Source organism: Scyliorhinus torazame, chromosome 19 (assembly GCF_047496885.1).
Source record: "Scyliorhinus torazame isolate Kashiwa2021f chromosome 19, sScyTor2.1, whole genome shotgun sequence".
Classification (NCBI taxonomy): Eukaryota; Metazoa; Chordata; class Chondrichthyes; order Carcharhiniformes; family Scyliorhinidae; genus Scyliorhinus; species Scyliorhinus torazame.
In genome coordinates, this window is record NC_092725.1 from 125,846,386 (window position 1) to 125,861,526 (window position 15,141).

Below are 15,141 nucleotides of genomic sequence, written 5' to 3' on the forward strand. Positions count from 1 at the left end.
CTCTAACATCCCATGACTTCACCCTGGTCAATCCTTTGTTACCAATATAAAACATTGATCCAGTCATCTGAATTTCTGTTTTATTCTGTATTTCATATTGGCTTTGATTAGTTTTCGAGTGGATTATTTGCCTTTCATTGCTAAACATGATCTGCCAACAAATGATTGTTTTTCACCACATTCTGTAAACGTAGATAACTAATATTGTGCGTTGCTTTAATTACATCTGGCTTTAGGAATGGAACTGTGGTTGTTATATTGATATATAGAAAGTAGGGATACTTTTGTTTGTGGAAATGGTCACGTTATCATTCTCTGACTTCTGCAGTTCCACAATAAGTGTCAATCAACAGCACATCACAAGATTGTCAATTTCATCTGCTTATGCGCATTCTCATTTTTCAGCAAAATCAAGATGTTTTGTACGAAGTCTTACAACACCAGGTTAAAGTCCAACAGGTTTGTTTCGATGTCACTAGCTTTCGGAGCGCTGCTCCTTCCTCAGGTGAATGCAGAGGTCTGTTCCAGAAACACATATATAGACAAATTCAAAGATGCCAAACAATGCTAGGAATGCGAGCATTAGCAGGTGATTAAATCTTTACAGATCCAGAGATGGGGTAACCCCAGGTTAAAGAGGTGTGAATTGTATCAAGCCAGGACAGTTGGTAGGATTTTGCAGGCCAGATGGTGGGGGATGAATGTAATGCGACATGAATCCCAGGTCCCGGTTGAGGCCGCACTCGTGTGCGGAACTTGGCTATAAGTTTCTGCTCGGCGATTCTGCGTTGTCGCGGGTCCTGAAGGCCGCCTTGGAGAACGCTTACCCGGAGATCAGAGGCTGAATGCCCTTGACTGCTGAAGTGTTCCCCGACTGGAAGGGAACATTCCTGCCTGGTGATTGTTGCGCGATGTCCGTTCATTCGTTGTCGCAGCGTCTGCATGGTCTCGCCAATGTACCACGCTTCGGGACATCCTTTCCTGCAGCGTATGAGGTAGACAACGTTGGCCGAGTCGCACGAGTATGTACCACGTACCTGGTGGGTGGTGTTCTCGCGTGTAATAGTGGTATCCATGTAAATGATCTGGCACGTCTTGCAGAGATTGCCATGACAGGGTTGTGTGGTGTCATGGTCACTGTTCTGAAGACTGTTCGCCGAGCAGGAACTTATAGCCAAGTTCCGCACACATGAGTGCGGCCTCAACCGGGACCTGGGATTCATGTCGCATTACATTCATCCCCCACCATCTGGCCTGCAAAATCCTACCAACTGTCCTGGCTTGATACAATTCACACCTCTTTAACCTGGGGTTACCCCATCTCTGGATCTGTAAAGATTTAATCACCTGCTAATGCTTGCATTCCTAGCATTGTTTGGCATCTTTGAATTTGTCTATATATGTGTTTCTGGAACAGACCTCTGCATTCACCTGAGGAAGGAGCAGCGCTCCGAAAGCTAGTGACATCGAAACAAACCTGTTGGACTTTAACCTGGTGTTGTAAGACTTCGTACTGTGCTCACCCCAGTCCAACACCGGCATCTCCACATCAAGATGTTTTGTGTTTTTATTGCTAGGTCACCAACTCTAATATCAATGTTGCAAGTATATTTGTCTTTTCAATATCTTCACATGAATTGTGATCAGGTTTTTTTTAAAAATGCAGATTCTGTGACCACTGTGTTTGGCGATGTTCCCCTTATGTACCACTGTTACAATTTGACCATTGTAGACATCATCTTGAGTATAGTGGTGTCAAGTCAGCTCCCTTAGAACATAGAACATAGAACATTACAGCGCAGTACCAGGCCCTTCAGCCCTCGATGTTGCGCCAACCTGTGAAACCACTCTAAAGGCCATCTACACTATTCCCTTATCGTCCATATGTCTATCCAATGACCATTTGAATGCCCGTAATGAGTCACAAAAAGTTGGTTTACATGTGCAACAGGTGATTAAGAAGGCGAATGGGATTTTGTCCTTCATTGCTAGAGGGATGGAGTTTAAGACTAGGGAGGTTCTGCTGCAATTGTATAAGGTGTTAGTGAGGCCACACCTGGAGTATTGTGTTCAGCTTTGGTCTCCTTACTTGAGAAAGGACGTACTGGCACTGGAGGGTGTGCAGAGGAGATTCACTAGGTTAATCCCAGAGCTGAAGGGATTGGATTACGTGGAGAGGTTGAGTAGACTGGGACTGTACTCGTTGGAATTTAGAAGTTGTGCTGTATGAATTGCTTTTTTTTTTAAATGAACGTTGACTCGCACTGTCATATAGCTATTTGGGGTGGCAAGACCTGGAAGGAAATAATTCTCCCTTGCCAACTGGACTGGATTGTCGTGTTTTGCACCCAAACGGCCTTACAATCTGTTTGCCGATTGATGAGATCTACCATGTGGAATTAGTGAGGTCTTACGGCACTAAATCTCAGTCGAAATATGAGTTAAACTTCTTGGATGCAAACAAGAATCTTTATTGCCTCTATTTGTTACAATTAGGAGAAACTTAAATGTGTTCTCAATAAAGTCCGGCTAACAAAAGGACTTAAAGAGAAGTAACTTGTACACAATTTAACTTTCAAAATAATACAGAAATGGTTTCTTGCTTACGGCAAAACAGCTTGCATTTACTTCAAGAGTTAGAGTGGAAAAGTGAAAACTAGAGATAGCGAATAGTTAGGTCAAAGTATAGGATGATCCCGGAATGAAGATGGCCGTACGGACCATCATGTTTAAAGGAAATCTTATCAGTCTTGAACCATCTATCTACACCTGTCGCCTTAATTGGTTTGGGTTAGAATCAAATACATTTGATTTGATGGTTAACTGTCAATCCTTAATGTGCAACGTAAGTTCTGAATGTTTCATGTTTGAATATTTGTGTATGTTATGGAATGCAATTCAGTGCTATTATCAAGACTAGTTTCTACAGGTTTTCTGCTGACTTTGCTTTATCCACATTATGAACAATGGTGCCTTCATGTTATGATGCCTGCTTCGTCCTTGATCAGATTACTGGTACAGCTCATTTCTTAATGTCAAACTGGCTTTGAAAATATGTTCATCAGAACAATAGCTTTTTCATATTGCTTAGTGAAAATGTTGTTTTAATCTCCAATTAGTTTATGCATGTGTCAGGCTTTTTGTGTCTCTGTTGAAGCTGTGTGTTTTATCATGACCTGAGGTTATGAGTGCTGAAATCCTCATTTTAAAATGGGTATTAAAACTGGGGCTTAATATTTACATTAAATAGCCGCCTTTTACCTATCAGGAAATGGTCGATTACTATCAGCGATGTACTGAGTTGACATTGGATGCAACAAAGTTTGATTTGAAACCCAACAGCAGGACTGATGGTCAATTGACAGAATCAGTACAATTTCAGTTTGTGTCTTAGCTTGACCAACTGGGAGAGGTTGCTATCCGAACGAAATTGCAAACCACTGCAATATATCAATAATTAATACCTCAATCAGGCACTCGCCCAACAATCATCAGATTTTTCTTTTTCTGTGGGAGGTAGGACAAATCCATTTAAGTATTCTTAACTTGGGATCTGACAATATGACATCTAATGTTTGGAGTAGCACAGCAGCACAGTGGTTAGCACTGTTGATTCACAGCGCCAGGGACTCTGGTTTGATTCCCGGCTTGGGTCACTGCCTGTGCAGAGTCTGCACGTTCCCATGTCTGTGTGAGTTTCCTCTGGGTGCTCCGGTTTTCTCCCACATGTTCCGAAAGACTTGCTTGCCAGGTGAATTGGACATTCTGAATTTTCCCTCCGTGTACCCGGACAGGCGCCATATTGTGGTGACTAGGGGATTTTCACAGTAACCTCGTTGCAGTGTTAATGTAAGCTTACTTGTGACACTAATAAAGATTATTATTATTTAAGCTGATACATGTACATATGTGGACTTTTAAGAACCATAAAACACGTTCTTGAAAATGCTTTATAACTCTTCTTTCTTTTCTGTAAATACTCATTGCCTTTAATTTTTTTTTCCAGTAAAATCTCAGTCATTTGGAATAGATGATAAGGTAAGATCTGTTCATAGGTATTTGACTGAAATATTTTTTTCCACTGCGAAATTGAGTATGTGAAAACAAAAATCCATTGTCTCCAGAAAACCACCCTTTTCCACACCTGTACAATCTTTGCAAAAATAAAGCATTTAATGTGGATTTGATTTACGTGCTGATCAGTTTTAATCTGCTCTGGGACAATCATCATTATACTGTTTGTTGTCAGGAAAGGGTCCCAGCAAATGAGGTGGCTCTAAACACAGTAAAATACATGTTAATAATGTGGATTTGCTTTAATATTGTTGCTTCAGCAAAACATAACAAGATTACATCATATTCTCTTATTATACCTGCTTTAACTTTGGAAGCCATACCAGCTGCAGATAGCTGTCGGAGCAGTTGTTCTGAATGAACATTATGAACTTAATATTGAGTGGTGAGAGCAATATTAAGGGGATCATGCAAGGAGTATTTGAGCAGTTAAACATTCTAATCGGTTCCCCATCCCAGCCAACTTTAGGGTATTGTTACAAATTTACCAATTTTATCTAATGACAAACTCTGTCACGTTATGTCATCAAAATATGGCCATTTATGGCGAAAGAGGCCGACGTTGTGGCCTTTGCGTCCCTAGTAGCCCGGCGCAGGATCCTACTCATGTGGAAGGAGGCGAAACCCCCCGGACTGGAGGCCTGGGTAAATGATATGGCGGGGTTCATTAAACTGGAGCAGATAAAGTTTGCCCTGAGAGGATCGGCTCAAGGGTTCACCAGGCGGTGGCAGCCATTTCTCGACTACCTAGGGGAACGTTAGAGGGAAGACAGATGACCAGCAGCAGCAACCCAGGGGGAGGGCGGGGGGGGGGGGGGGGAGGGGGGGTTTAGTTTAGGTCAAAGATAAAGGGGTTTTGTTACTTGTGTACTGTTTAAAATTTCTGTATTGTTATTGTTGCGTTTGCTTTGTAAGAGGGGAAAAATTGTTGTTTGGGAAAAAATTTTCAATAAAACATTTATAAAAAAAAAAAAAAAATATGGCCATTTAGGGATATTGGTGATGTTCAGAGGTTTGTAACAATATTCTATAGTAATTTGGGAAATAGTGTCATTTTGTATGCATATTGCATCTCTTTCTATGGACAATTTACGGTTTTACTCTATTGCTTAAAAACACAATGTGCAGTTTGCACATTTGGTCTACTTGCACATGTTTGTTTTCCTGAAACTCTACTGCAAGTATAATTAAATACTGTGGTTACTTGAAGTTAGTGTTGAGAAAATGCACCTATTAATGCTGTGAGAAGGAGAAATGTCTTTGAACTTGAGTGCTCTTTTTCAAAGTTTCTAGAATTCTTTACAATTGACTTCTCTAAAATGCTGTCTCTTTTTAATTGTATGGCGTGGTTGAAAGCAGTCGAGAACTGCCAGGTAATTTTTGAATTGTACTTCATTTAGGTTGAAGAAAAAAGAGTAATTTTGATTATTCTTCATAGACTGCATGATCATCTAGCAAAAATAGCAGGTAAGATCCTAACACTTTTGAGCATTTATATCATTTGATTCCAATGCATACATGTGGGTACATTATTGTGGAATAGCCGTTGTGCTACTGGACTCTTAATCATCTGGATTTCAAATTCCAGCACATCAGCTATGGAATTCGATTTCGAGTAAATCGTCATAGGTGTTTACAGCATGGAAACAGGCCCTTCGGCCCAGCTTGTTCATGCTGCCCAGTTTCTATCACTAAGCTAGTCCCACTTGCCCGCATTTAGCCTATATCCCTCTACACCCACACTGCCTATGTAACTGTCTAACTGCTTTTTAAAGGAAAAAATTATACCCGCCTCTACCACTGCTTCTGGCAGCCCGTTCCAGATGCTCACCGCCCTCTGTGAAAATATTTCCCCTCTGGTTTCTTTTATATCTCTCACCGTAAACCTATGCCCTCTAGTTCTAGACTCCTCTACATTTAGGAAAAGGTGTCGACTATCTACCTTATCTATGCTCCTCATTATTTTATAGACCTCTATAAGATCATCCCTAAGCCTCCTACACTCCAGGGAAAAAAGTCCCAGCCTGTCCAGCCTCTCCTTTTAACTCAGACCAACTGGTAGCATCCTTGTAAATCTCTTCTGCACTCTTTCTAGTTTAACAATATCCTTCCTATAATAAGGTGACCAGAACTGAACACCGTATTCCATGTGTGGTCTTAAACAAATGTATTGCACAATTTCAACAAGACGTCCCAACTCCTGTATTCAATATTCTGACCAATAAAACCTAGCACGCTGAATGCCATCTTCACCACCCTGTCCACCTGCGACTCCATCTTTAAGGAGCTATGAACCTGTATCCCTAGATCTCTTTGTTCAGTAACTCTCCCCAACTTTCTACCATTAACTGAGTAGGTCCTGCCCTGATTTGATCTTCCAAAATGTATCACCTCGCATTTATCCAAATTGAACTCCCATCTGCCATTCATCGGCCCACTGGCCCAAATGGTCAAGATCCTGTTGCAATCTTATATAATCTTCACTATCCACTTTGCCACCAATCTTCGTGTCATCTGCAAACTTACTAACCATGCCTCCTGCATTCTCATCCAAATCATTAATATATATAACAAATAACAGTGGCCCTAGTAACGATCCCTGAGGCACACCGCTGGTCTCAGGCCTCCAGTTTGAAAAACAGTCCTCCACAACCTATCCAAATAGCTACCTCATCCTGGATTCCGTGAGATTTAACCTTTTGCAACAATCTACCATGCGGTACCTTGTCAAAGGCCTTGCTAAAGTCTATGTAGGCAACATTGACCACACTCCCCTAATCTACCTTCTTGGTTACCCTTCAAAAAACTCAAATTCTGGAATAAATTGCTGCATTAGTAACAGTGATCATGAAACTATTCAATTGACGTTAAAAATCCACCTGATTTTGCTAAGGTCCCTTGGGAAAGGACATTTGCCATCTTACTCGGGCTGAGGCTCTGATTCATCGCAATTTGATTAACCCTTAACTGCCCTCAGAAATGGCCTAACTGCCCTCTGAAGTGGCCAAACAAACCAATCAATTGTATTGAAGGTGTTGGCTCACCACCACTTTCTCGAGTACAATTAGGGATAGAGAATAAATGCTGGCTTTGCCCACATTCTGTATGAATAATGTTTTTAAAAAAATTGTTGCCATTGGCACATTTTTGGTTGCAGTTAAGCAAGTAGAATTTACACTTGCAAAAACACTAAATATGCGAATAACTGAATAACTGGTGAGATGTATTTCAAAACCAGATTTATTCCAGCACCATGTAGTAGACTTAACTTTGATGTGAGGTGCTTTTAATGTTTAATATTAGTTTATATTTGACTAACTAGCTTTCATTACACGAACATTCAAGCGCATATAAGCAGCTGATCACTTCCTGCTTCAAAAGCCCAGTTTGATGCAAAGTTATACTTTTTCTATAGTGTACGTGCTAAATTCCTTTTTAGTTTGCTAATGGTAAATTTTTGTGTGCAGGATGTTATCAATAGTAGCCATGAACAAGAGATTACTGTCACATTTGGATCTAATTGCAATTACTGCATAATTAAATTTTTAATCTGAAGACTATTCTACCAGACTGTTACTAACATACTAGGTTCTGTTTATTATAAGAGTGGTAGTTTGTTTCATTATCAGTTGACCAGGTACTGTGTTTGTTATTAAATTTAACTTCTGGGATTCCATTTATTCAGAACAATTAGAATGTGATTTCCTAACACAGCTTTCTAATATCTTTTAAACCACCTCACTTATTACAATAAATTACAACATTCTTTTGTTTGCCTGGATAGCGTGCATTGTGATTCAAGATAGGAGTAATAACACAGTACCGAAAAATCGACGTTCAATTTTCAATTAAATTATGGACGTAAACTTGTTCTCAATCTCCTGCATTTCCTCCTGCGCGCACTTTCTCTTTCCCCTATCTCCATTCTGGAGGTGAACCAACAGGGACACTTGAGCACTGATACTGTGACCTCTGCCATTATTGTATAGCTGCTCTGTACATTGTCCTTACAGTTTTGTGTTGTAGCCTTGCCCTGTTTCCACAGAATAAAGATAATCTCAGAAATGTATAAAATAGATGAACCCAACCAAAATTATTAACATTTCAATTCTATTACTAAAATTGACCAAAATCTATTTCTGTAGTTCACTTTGCATTTCCTTGCAAACTGCTTAATAACTTAATTATTTGTTGGAAATTGTAACAAATATGCAACCCTCATGAGACAATGGCAACCAGCCTGTGTCGAGTTTCATGTTCATTGAGTTGTAAACTTGCAACAACAGATTGATCACTTCTATTCTGTTTCTCGCTTGATTTCTTCTCCTCTCTCCTCCCCCACCCTTAGCCATGAAATTTATTGAAAAATCAGTCATATTGTGCAGCACATGGCTGGTAGTACCAGCAGTTATCAATTCATGATAAATGATGGAATTGCCCTGCTATGCTGCTTTCACATTAAAAATCTTCCACTACAGCATGTACTTTTACTCATTGTTTGCACTTTTACTTTAATAGTAATACTGGTGTGTGCTACATAAATAGTTTTTGCTAATGGCTGGGAATGTAGCAGGGTCCAACTTGATGGTCATTGTTATTCAATATCTAGGTCGAGCAGAAAGGGTAATTGTCATTAGTAATGATGTGAATATGTTGGAAAATGAGCTATGTTATTGCAATAGGGACGTTGCCATCTGTGCCAACTCGTGCTTGTCCTGGTCTGCAGGCGCTTGAACGCAAAGTTAGCTGGCTTATCACATGACCCTCTTGGCAACTGCCTGTGACCCAAAAATGGTCATGGCTAATGGATTCCAGTTGTAACATGATTAGACCTATGGCTGAGAATTCCCTGTGTGGCCAGAGCACTTTTTCTGAAGTGATTGCACCCAGTTGAGTCCAAGGGTACTGGAAATAGGAGGTGTGGTTCCTTCACATTCCCCAAAGGTAATTAATTGCCTTGGAGGTTTTGCTGCCAGGCTCCTCCACTTGGAATGGAGAGATACAATGATGCAAATGTTCAGCCATCTTTGACTGATTTCAAGTCACTGAAATGTAGCTTTAGTGTTTCTAAAAATTCCATGAGTGTTTTCATGCCAGTAAATTCATTTATTCGAGTTTCATGAAATGTGATTTTGCAACAGCCTGGTGAGAAATGGATATGCTCAACTATGCGACCTGTCCCTGTGGAAAAATAACCTGCAACAGCATCTTGTTATCTCCTAAAACGAGTTCCTCAAAACCGTTACATTAATACTTAATGTTGTTGTTAATTATTTTGTACGTGTAAGTTCCTTACCTGGTTAGGGGCCTAGTTAGTTCATTCCTGTGATAATCGTAAACTTCAAAAATGCTGCATTCAGCTCCATGTCACAGGCCTTGTGCCCATTTTGTTTTGGAGCTGGGTTTGCAGCAAACTGCCTATCATTCCTGTTTCCACATTGATGTAAAAAGAAATTACTTTTTTGGTAACTAAAACTTTTGAGCTTGTATGGTAGCAGGCAATTTCCTCCACTGATGTACAATTTTAAATAATCCAAAATATAAACTCTTGACTCACTTGTCAATGTTCTAAACACAGTTAATTATTCAACATCTTTCAAATATGTCATGCTTTCTATCAAATTGAGGTATTTACTCCCAACAGATCTGATGCATTTCAGCTGCAGCCTGTTATATTATTTGTTTTTATAAATGTCTCTTTCCACAGACAGGGCGTCACGGTAGCACAGTGGTTAACAATGTTGCTTCACAGCGCCAGGGACCCGGGTTCGATTCCCGGCTTGGATCACCTGTCTGCGCAGTCTGCACGTTCTCCCCATGTCTGCGTGGGTTTCCTCCGGGTGCTCCGGTTTCCTCCCACAAGTCCCGAAAGACGTGCTTGTTAGGTGAATTGGACATTCTGAATTCTCCCTCAGTGTACCTGAACAGGCGTCGTAGGGGTTTTTCACAGTAACTTCATCGCAGTGTTAATGTAAGCCTACATGTGGCACTATTAAAGATTATTATTATGCTATTATTATTAATGTTTCTGATTGCTGTTAACGTTTCTAGTTACTTTAGATGTTTTGGCTAATTTTGTCCATCATCTTTGAAAACGCCAACTCTTGACTGAGTACGGTTGCCCAGCTGTCCAGCCATTTTGTACATCCTGTTTTTTTTCCAGATGTGGCCCTAAGAAGTTAATGTGGACAGGTTATTTATGTGGTCAATCTTGTCCACACTCAATGTCAAAATGCTTTTAGGAATCACTAAATAGGGAACCAGGATCATGATTTATGACAGAAGCCCTCGCTTCCCAATCCCCAAAAACCCAGTTCTGATGCACAGAGGACAATTTCAGTCCCTGAATTCCTGCTTGTGTTAGATTAACTGCTTTAGTATAAGATAGTTTCACTTATAGTGATTTTTTACGACCATTTAACATCTCAAAGTGCCTTTTACAGAGCAGAAACCAAGCCTTTTAGCTGAAAGTCTGAAGCTACTTTTATGCATTAAATCATTCAAGTTCTCATATTGAGGTAACAGTTCTGATGTATTGGACATTGGCAAATTAACAATTACTTAACTATTTTTAGAATTGGATAGTCCATGGCATTGTCTCTGAAAAACTATATTCAACAGTTTTGTATTTGCACATGAATCCTTTGCAATCCCAGATATAATCAATCAGCATTGCTGATGGTAATCAGCCATGTGCCATTTGAAAATGGGTATCAAATTTAGCACATAAATGATGCAGTAGGGTTTTTGGTATTCAAGAATATTTAAGATTGTTTTGGATTGCAATTTGGTGTGAAATATGAGAAACGCATTTATAAAGAATTTTTTCTTTGAAAGGGGGAGCCATAAATTAGGGTGGGGAAGTAGTGGAGCCGAGTGAACGATGGCTGTTAATGAAGTGACCAGAAAACTCTGACAATCAAGGAAATCAGTGTAAGCTAATAGGTATGAACAGAAGAGCAAGACAAAGTTTCAAAGGACTAGTCTAAAAAGAAACTGTCATTAGTGCCTAAACTCTGAATCAGTACTTAAACAATCAAAAGAAAGGGTAGTTCATATGTTTCTGTTGACATTTTTAAGATGTCTGTACAGTTGAAGTCAGGGCAGCCTACTGGTATTCAAAGTGCTATGTCAGCATAACAGTGTTGCATCTTACAATTGCGAACCATGCTGTTTTTTTTGCCACTTGTTTTAAGCTTACTTTCCATCAGCAATTTTAAGAAGGCTCTATATTGACCTGATTTATATTGCTGATATTTTTCTCTAATCCCAGGAGACCATGATTGCGGACATCATGTCCATTATAAAAACAGAAGTCTTTCTGTCCAAGATGCTGCTGAATATGTGACTGTAAGTTATTTCAGGCGTATCTTATCCTTGCATGTTTGTTTTTGTTTTATTACATTAATTGATTAGCCAGTTCTCAGCTATAGAATGCTTTGTGTTTCTACAGTTATATGAACTGCTGAGATACTAGAAAATGTAACCTTTAAAATAGTTGGGAGGCAGGGCAGCACGGTGCCACAGTGGTTAGCATTGCTGCCTACGGCGCTGAGGACCCAGGTTCGAATCCAGGCCTTGGGTCACTATCCGTGTGGAGTTTGCACGTTCTCCCCGTGTCTGCGTGGGTTTCAAAGATGTGCAACTTGGGTGGATTGGCCATGCTAAATTGCCCCTTAATTGGAAAAAATAATTGGGTACTCTAAATTTATTTTTAAAAAGTTGGGAGGCAAAAGTATTGTAATCATTTTTTGCCAGTTGAAAGCATCGATATTGCATGACTTTGCATCCACGTGATTATAGTTGTGCCCACAATTCTACCTACAATTTTGAAAAATTCTAATAGGAGCCCTCATGTGAATAACAACCATGATGGTTTCCAAGAACAATTGCATGTAGCTATTATAACCTTGTAGAAATTAAAATGACCGCTCATGTAATGTTCTGAATAACTGCACAGGTTATGAAAATTATAAACATTAGAATTGATGTCCTGATCTAATTAGAATGGAAATGACTGTTCTAAATCAGCTGCCACCACAATAATAATAGATTCCATTGGTTTTTTAACATTTTTATGATGTACAAAGAACAAAGAAATGTACAGCACAGGAACAGGCCCTTCGGCCCTCCCAAGCCCGTGCCGACCATGCTGCCCGACTAAACTAGAATCTTCCACACTTCTTGGGTCCATATACCTCTATTCCCATCCTATTCATGTATTTGTCAAGATGCCCCTTAAATGTCACTATCGTCCCTGCTTCCACCGCCTCCTCCGGTAGCGAGTTCCAGGCACCCACTACCCTCTGTGTATAAAAAAAAAAAAAAAAACGTGCCTCGTACATCTACTCTAAACCTTGCCCCTCTCACCTTAAACCTATGCCCCTTGTAATTGACCCCTCTACCCTGGGGAAAAGCCTCTGACTATCCACTCTGTCTATGCCCCTCATAATTTTGTAGACCTCTATCAGGTCGCCCCTCAACCTCCGTCGTTCCAGTGAGAACAAACCGAGTTTATTTAACCGCTCCTCATAGCTAATGCCCTCCATACCAGGCAACATTCTGGTAAATCTCTTCTGCACACTGTCTAACGCCTCCATATCCTTCTGGTAGTGTGGTGACCAGAATTGAACACTATACTCCAAGTGTGGCCTAACTAAGGTTCTATACAGCTGCAACATGACTTGCCAATTCTTATACTCAATGCCCCGACCAATGAAGGCAAGCATGCCGTATGCCTTCTTGACTACCTTCTCCACCTGTGTTGCCCCTTTCAGTGACCTGTGGACCTGCACACCTAGATCTCTCTGACTTTCAATACTCTTGAGGGTTCTACCATTCACTGTATATTCCCGACCTGCATTAGACCTTCCAAAATGCATTACCTCACATTTGTCCGGATTAAACTCCATCTGCCATCTCTCCGCCCAAGTCTCCAAACAATCTAAATCCTGCTGTATCCTCTGACAGTCCTCATCGCTATCCGCAATTCCACTAACCTTTGTGTCGTCTGCAAACTTACTAATCAGACCAGTTACATTTTCCTCCAAATCATTTATATATATATATATATATATATATACTACAAACAGCAAAGGTCCCAGCACTGATCCTTGCGGAACACCACTGGTCACAGCCCCGCAATTAGAAAAGCATCCTTGCATTGCTACTCTCTGCCTTCTATGACCTAGCCAGTTCTGTATCCACTTTGCCAACTCGCCCCTGATCCCGTGTGACTTCACCTTTTGTACTAGTCTACCATGAGGGACCTTGTCAAAGGCCTTACTGAAGTCCATATGGACAACATCCACTGCCCTACCTGCATCAATCATCTTTGTGACCTCCTCGAAAAACTCTTATCAAGTTAGTGAGACACGACCTCCCCTTCACAAAACCATGCTGCCTCAAAACTAATACGTCCATTTGCTTCCAAATGGGAGTAGATCCTGTCTCGAAGAATTCTCTCCAGTAATTTCCCTACCACTGAAGTAAGGCTCGGCCTGTAGTTCCCTGGATTATCCTTGCTACCCTTCTTAAACAGAGGAACAACATTGGCTATTCTCCCCGTGTCTGCGGGGGTTTCCTCCTGGGGCTCCGGTTTCTTCCCACAATCCAAAGAGATGCAGGTTAGGTGGATTGGCCACGCTAAATTACCCCTCAGTGTCCAAAAGGTTAGGTGGGGTTACTGGGTTATGGGGATGGGGGGCGGCCTAGGAAGGGTGTCTTTCGGAGAGTTGATGCAGACCTGATGGGCCGAATGGCCTCCTGCACTGTAGGGATTCTATGATGATATATTTTTGATAAATGGATAAACAAAATCATTTGTTAATCAATGTGCAATCTTGAATTTGGTCTACTCTTTACAACCACTTGTCAAATATTATTTGGCCGTTAGATTTTGCTGACGACTCTTGAATTATAATTTAGTTCTATGTGACAAAGTCCTTGAACAAACTTGTAATCTATGTGTAGTTCATTATTCTACAATCAATCCAATGCTTTTTCCACTCAAAAGACAAATTTTCCTGAGTACTCATTGTTTTTCTGAACTGAATATTATGCAGTTTTTCATTTGAGGTCAGTTGACATTGGCTATGTTTGAACATGTTCCACTTTCTGTAGTTTTTTTTACGCAAGGGGAAATCAGATTTTATCTTTAGTTCTGTGCCTAACTTGTTAATACGCATAAATACCTAGTTAAAGACTACCTGGATGTGGTGGTTGGTCTGGTTAATCTCTGAATTCTAAAATCTATAATCTAAAATGTCTTTGATCAATATCATACAGGTCCATGATGCCAATCATGAAGAGAAATTTAATGGTTCACTACAGTGGATTTTACAGAGTACAGATGACTTTGGTATAAAGTGAGTGAGTTTGTTCATTGAGGATGGATCCTGAGCCTGAAATACAGATGCAATTGCAAAACAAATCTTCAGCGTAACAGGGCCATAATAACTAGGTTTTGTCTTATTGCACAGATTGCTTGGCAGCGACTCAAATGCAAAGGTAAATGCAGTGAGTGAAGTACAGTACTTGGAATCCACCCATCCACAGATGTCCTTCATATGTCGCTTTCGTCGTGCATTTTTAACTGTCTTGCACAGAATGTTTATATTCCTTGTGGGTGAGTCTCAAATGCAGTAATTTTTCCAACACTAAAGTATCTTATACATGCTAGAAATTCATCATATTTTTCTTGTGTTGACTTCAACTCTATGTACATGAACATATTTGGTAAACTATTGAAGGGAGAAGTTATACTTAAGGCAGATATATACAATATCAATTATGTAGGACACCAAGATTGTACGACCGACATCATTTTATAATGAATAGTACCACGGATTACAGAATAATCCGAATGGCCATCTCCAATGTATTTTTAAATTAAATTACCATCCTATTCGAGGTATACTTGTGACACCTTCTTACATCCTCTCCCCATTCCTTCAAACCCCTCGGTTCAAATTACTCTGGGTGCACCAGGTTTATCCACACCAGGTTTATTGACAGTCCTGTTGAAAGGAGAGGAATGTTCTATTGAATTGTTACATCTTCATTCCT

General features: G+C 40.2%; 1 protein-coding gene across 1 annotated transcript in view; it reads left to right on the forward strand.

The window, feature by feature from the left end:
• lemd3 (LEM domain containing 3) overlaps positions 1–15,141 on the forward strand; it is a 70,224-nt gene that overhangs the window by 24,661 nt on the left and 30,422 nt on the right. Inside the window, exons 2-6 of the mRNA XM_072485176.1 lie at positions 4,007–4,038; positions 5,475–5,541; positions 11,348–11,424; positions 14,362–14,441; positions 14,556–14,701. Of these exons, the coding sequence (XP_072341277.1) occupies positions 4,007–4,038; positions 5,475–5,541; positions 11,348–11,424; positions 14,362–14,441; positions 14,556–14,701 (402 nt within the window). The remainder of the gene's footprint in view (positions 1–4,006; positions 4,039–5,474; positions 5,542–11,347; positions 11,425–14,361; positions 14,442–14,555; positions 14,702–15,141) is intronic.